General features: G+C 42.1%; 1 protein-coding gene across 1 annotated transcript; it reads right to left on the reverse strand.

Annotated features, from left to right (window-relative positions):
* Window positions 1-1946: 1946 nt before the first annotated feature.
* Window positions 1947-6000, reverse strand: LOC123759366 (smooth septate junction protein snakeskin). Its single transcript, XM_045744319.2, has 4 exons — window positions 5794-6000; window positions 5540-5611; window positions 4500-4667; window positions 1947-3259 (listed from the first exon to the last, which is right to left on the reverse strand). Exons 2-4 carry the CDS (start codon window positions 5597-5599, stop codon window positions 3065-3067), a joined length of 423 nt encoding a protein of 140 aa, XP_045600275.1. The 5' UTR covers window positions 5600-5611; window positions 5794-6000; the 3' UTR covers window positions 1947-3064.

Genomic DNA, 6000 nt, shown 5'->3' on the forward strand with positions numbered 1-6000 from the left:
AGCAAGAGCGCTCCACTCAAGACTCCTGCGTTAGAGCGGGCTTTGTCTATTGGGTTCACCTCCATGAAGAGCAGGATGGCTATGACCAGGCATATAGCCCCCGCCATCGCTCGCCCTAATGCAACTTCCATCGTCACCTCAACAAAGCTGTCGTGGTACACCTTCGAGAGCACTTGTAAGTCGCTGAAAGTGCAAGCAACGGCGCGTTCCATGACCACCGTGGCCATCATTAACCAGAAAGAGAGCGGAGGCATCATTTCTTTAGTCAGCAATTACCTGATGGTGAAGTCCTTCTCCGCTGCCTAATTTTCCTACTGACAGATTATGTTGCTGCGCTCCTTCATGAAATACCAACAAAATAAAAAAAATGTGACAGGTAATGTTAATCGGATTACGGCGCTGACGAACAGTGTTGTGGCCAGGTCTTTTTGCACGGAAAAGAACAGCCACTCGTACCAGAAATAGGCCAAGGTGGGCACGAAACACTTTCCACTAGAGATGAATGCATAGACAACCGCAGCCTGGCTAGGGGAGTAGATTATGGACATGAAGGAGGGCAGGGCGATGGTCCACACCAGAAGGTACCCCAATCCTGACAGAAACTTACCGAAGACCAGCATCCAGCTAGCGAGGTCTCTCACCCCGATACCGAAGAGCAAATCTCCAATTACTGCTGCCTAAGCCCCCACAAACCCAGCAATGATTGGGCAATAAGGGTTGCCAACCTTAATGACCGAAAGAGTCAGAATCCCCAAGAACTGCGGGAGGCTGAAGGCGTGAGTGACCAGGAAGGAGGAGAGGAGCCTGCTTAAATGTTCTGCATTGTCTTCAAGACTGGTCTTGTAGACGGACAATTCTGGGGTTGTCACTCCTGTCAGGAGCATTAAAATCACCAGCAAACAACCATATGCTAGATGGGGACCCTGTGTGGGATCTTCTCTCATAAGAATGGAGTGCCCCTTTAATCTTTCCTGAAAAGAGGGAAATTTCATGAAATTTCTTTTCTTGAAAGGATGGGTCCATTAAGTCAAATACCTTTAACTGATAAAAAATTCCTTGAGAATTTTCTATTGGAAGAGTGAGGTTCCATGGGGACTCCAGAAACCTTGATTGGTAAACTCCTTGAACCTTTCCTTAGGAGTTGTGGAGGACCCCTGGATGCTTTTCTCTTGGGAAGAAGGATTCTCCTGAAGGCTTTCCTTCATGTCACTGGATTACTCCTGAATTCTTATCTCACACATATTGACAAACCCTAGACTGCCGTTCCCAAAGACTTCTTGATCGTCAACCTTGTCTGCTTCCTACACGATTGCCGAGTTTTATTTATGAGATGTCTAACATAGCATCATATACAACTGCTTAAACACTTAGAAGAGAGACACTCTTCTCTTGCACCAAAATCTCAGATATCACGCTTTTTTCTTAAAGTAATACTAATTATATTCTCGAGACAAGATTCAGCAACAGTGTCAGACCAAAAATATAAATATGATGACGAATATTAGCCAAGATGGAATAAACATTTTGCTGTGACAAGTTTTGAGGGTTTGTGCACTCTAATGTGGTGAGTACAATGTACTAGTGAATGTTTAATAATGAAAATTTGTGTGCAGTGGAATCGGCTGTGTAGTGGTGACTGTTTAGTGGTGGAGAGTTATTTCTAGTGGTGGAGAGTGACTACTAGTGGTGGAGAGTTATTTTTAGTGCTGGAGAGTTATTTTTAGTGCTGGAGAGTTACTTCTAGTGGTGGAGAGTGACATAAAGTTGTAACTGCTTAGTGGTGGAGAGTTATTTCTAGTGGTGGAGAGTGGCTTCTAGTGGTGGAGTTATTTCTAGTGGTGGAGAGTTATTTTTAGTGGCGGAGAGTTACTTCTAGTGGTGGAGAGTTACTTCTAGTGATGGAGAGTGACAAAGTGGTGACTACTCACAGGATTGTAAAAGACCAGTTCACTTTACACATTTATCAACATGCTTTCACAAGTGTTACATAACCATAGTGCCATGCGCTCTCTCAATATACCTCACGTTATGACCGATCACTCTGAAGTGATGTTACTTCCAGTAAAGAATGTTAAAATGTTCCTGTTCTCAATTTACGATAATTGATAACAACTTTATACACCACAAAGGTAAAGGGAAACATTAGTAGAAGTTTGGGGACTCGTCTACCGTTGCAACCCGTTCTCGCAATTGCCCTTACAGTCAATATTGGCTTATTTAATAAGTGCATATGTGACATACTAATTGATAATTGAATTGATTGGTTAACTTGAATTAACCTATACCTATCAACGGTATAGGTTAAGTAATAATTGTAATTAAGAAGCAATAAGATGCTTATCTTAACATACTAAGAAGGTTAGGTGAGGTCGGTGTTTTCTATGAAGCTTTTCAAGGTAAACTAAAATATTCAGCAATCAATTAGTATGTCACATATGCACTTATTAAATAAGCCAATATTGACTATAAGCAAGTGCGAGAACACCTTAGAATAGTTGCAGTTTTAAAAGTACGTGTTGAGGCGTCAAGGCGAAGGTTAGATCCATACTAAATAAATACAAATTTATAAAAAGAAACTTAGTAATGCTACCTTAGAACTTGGAGACATAAATTCTGTTTATTACTTAAGTACTAGAAGAAAAACATTTTATGTATAATAAACATCTAGTCGACAGATTTATTATAGTATTTATCAATTATTAATATCAAATTATCTTTGTTTCACCGTAGAGCACATCTTCACCCCTTACGTTTCCTGGGGCCAGATTCACGAAGCAGTTACGCAAGTACTTACGAACCTATACATCTTTTCTCAATCCTTGGCGGCTTTGTTTACAATTATTAAACAGTTAATGAGCTCCAAAGCACCAGGAGGCTGTTTATAACAATATCAACAGTTGATTGATAAGTTTTCATGCTTGTAAACTGTTTAATAAATGTAACCAAAGGCGCCGAAGATTGAGGAAAGATGTACACGTTCGTAAGTACTTTGCGTAACTGCTTCGTGAATCTGGCCCTCTGGACCTGGAGCCACCTTGGATCAAAGGGAACGACAGGAGGGTAATCAGGCCCTGTAGTTAATGACAGCGAAGACTGTGTCGACCAGGTAGACACAGGAGGCGATGATGCAGAAGCTGCCCATGGCGAGGGACTGGGAGACGTGTTTATTGTGAGATCCGCCGATATTGGTCCACTTATCGACGGACACGCCACCAGCAATCACCAGGAAGACACACATCAACATGTTGAACACCACCTCCTGGTGGAGTCCACAACCGGAAAGGTGAAGATTAATACTTATCTGGGTTATATTAAATACTAGCTAAGTTGGGATTTGAAGCACCGGGACAGGTTCTGAATGTGGCACTTTCCTATCTGATTAACATACAGGGAGTTCTGGTACCCCTGCTGGTGAGTGCGCGTGCGCTAACTTCCCCACCTCAGGGGGGACTTCTCTTTAAAACACTTCTAAAGTTTATTTTTAGAAATGACCTTCAGTTATGTTGACCAATCCACACACTAGGGAAGGGACGACGACGTTTCGGTCCGTCCTGGACCATTCTCAAGTCGATTGTGATCTCAAATCGATTACAATCGATTAGATAATGGTCCAAGACGGACCGAAACGTCGTCGTTCCCTTCATTTTCTAGTGTGTGGATTGGTCAACGTACTTCATGCCACGTTATTGTGACTCATCGCCTGCAATCAAACTTAACACCACATGAACTGAATACAAGAGGAACTTATTTGTTCTTAATTTATAATTTGCACAAGCAGCAGTTCCGCTCGCATCATAGCATCCATGTTCATGCCTTATTTAACAAAGTTTCATATGATAAGCGACGATGAAACAAAAACACAAATTGATGTTTCGATAAACTGCGGTTTGTTATGTGTTTGCTAATGCAGTCACAATCTATTCAGTGCTTACTAGTTGCATGATAAAGCCTATGATCTATTATTCTGTAAAATTGGCAACACCATTTTGATGCAAAACCCGCAAGAATCTCACCGACTCATACAGTAATTGACTTACAAGCCTACAGAGACAGACTTACGGATACATACTGACAAACACAGACTCACAGACAAATAGATACACACTTGAAGGATACATACATACACAGACTCATATAGTGTGAGTATGGTAGCAATGGTATGGACAAGAGAAACCTACTAGCGTGCTCCAGACGAATGACGAGACACAGAAGCCTCATGGTAACAATACATTTAATCACAAGAAATTAGAAGTGAAACTGAAGGAAGACGAGAGACAGGAGGTAAAGAGAGAAGAGATTAATAAGATAAAGGGGGGCGGAGAGTGGACGAAGGTGTGAACGAAAATAGGAAAAGAGAGGGAGTATGCAGATGAGAGAGAGCGAAGAGACGTGGAAAAAATGTGTGGATTGAGAAGAGATATTATGGATGTGTGAGAGGAGGAAATAAGGAAAGGCCATAAACAGAGGATGATAAACACAGTGGTCGGAGGAATACTCACAAAAATGGTCTTCTGGATCTCCAGCCTGCCCATGAGGTAGCAGACGAGGAGGAGAGGGGTGACGATGAGGGCCGTCACCAACACCCCTCCGCTGAAGTAGTCTAGGTCAAGATTACCGAAGGTTGTGTTGCTCCCTCGGAACAGCCCGAAGGCGATAATGACACACAGCTGTACGGTAGACAGGCAGGGGGTGAATGCGAAGTGAAGGATGGGTGAAGGTTAGGTGTTTAGGTGAGGAGAAGGCGGGGGAATTAACGGAAACCATCTCTCAATCCCTTTCCTAGGCTATCGGCGTTCATGCTGCGGCCGACCCCACAAATGCATTCGTCTAATATTTCAACGAACTGTAGAACAACAATATCATCTCGAATATAAATTAATATTTATGTGTATTCTAATTATGTGTCTAGTTGACTTGGGAGAAGTTTGGTTTTGCTGGCAATTCTTTGTGTTTGTAGTGCGTGGGTGAAAGACCAGCATGATGACATTGACGAACCAGTCGCTGGGGTCGGTCACTGAACGGAATAAACATACCCTGAGCATCAGCTAGTTAATACATAAAGTCCTCGGATATTTTCGTTTATATCGCTTCTGGATACTTACGATGATAATTGGCAAAATTTGTGATAGGTATTATGTAAAGAATAATTGTATGTGTATTGCTTTCCAAGAATGAGGGAATAGCCTATACCCATTCAACCATGTCACTTAAATTATTCGAGATTTTGTTTATGGATTTTTATCTACTCAGGTGTAAGGGCTATATATATATATGTAAGGACTGTAATAATATATAATATAATATATATAATACCAAAACAATGTCTATTCTTGTCAAGGGCTAATCATACCCGTACCACCTCTTAGGTGGCTTAACCTTCATCAATCAATCAATTCTATCTGTACTCTAGTGCGGGAGTCTCTATAGTGACGATCTTGTAATTTTCACGCTCAAAAATATAAAATATAACGGTCCTTGCCCATTAAGTTCAGTTTAGAGGTTTGGGATAATAGGTACAAAATAAAAAATATATACTTACTATTTCAAACAGCTTGAGAATACCAGATGGTTTCTTGAGGTATCCGAAATAAAAGCCCATCGTCCTAAGTGCCTGTTAGGAAAAAGATGAGGTGATCTATAATGCTACATATTTAGATAAATTACTAAGTCGTTCCAGCATATGAGTAGAGTGAATGACCAGCTGTATGTGGTCGGCTCTATCGCCGACTAGTCCAAGTGAATGGTCCGGGTAAATAATATATCTAAATATACAGGTAATACATGAATAAATACCTTACAACTGTCAGCTACGTATATACTGCTTTAGGCTTGTGGTGGGTGTGTCGTCGCCAGGCGGTGGTCGGTGTCCAGCTGGGTGGTGGTGGAGGAGGACGCCAGAGCGAGGTAGCCTCCACTGGCGTGTCTGTAGGAGGGCGTGGCTGGCAGGACACGGCAGAGGGCCTAGAGGAAGTGGCTGGCGGTGTCTGTGTGGGGGCCTCC

The sequence above is a fragment of the Procambarus clarkii genome, chromosome 32 (assembly GCF_040958095.1).
Source record: "Procambarus clarkii isolate CNS0578487 chromosome 32, FALCON_Pclarkii_2.0, whole genome shotgun sequence".
NCBI lineage: Eukaryota > Metazoa > Arthropoda > Malacostraca > Decapoda > Cambaridae > Procambarus > Procambarus clarkii.

Bases quoted from the DNA above. Each gene is read 5' to 3' on its own strand.
- LOC123759366 (XM_045744319.2), bottom strand. From the start codon at position 5,599: ATGGGCTTTTATTTCGGATACCTCAAGAAACCATCTGGTATTCTCAAG. The intron at 4,668-5,539 runs GTAAGTATATAT...TCTACCGTACAG, and splicing joins TTCTCAAGCTGTTTGAAATA to CTGTGTGTCATTATCGCCTT. The intron at 3,260-4,499 runs GTGAGTATTCCT...GGACTCCACCAG, and splicing joins AGATCCAGAAGACCATTTTT to GAGGTGGTGTTCAACATGTT.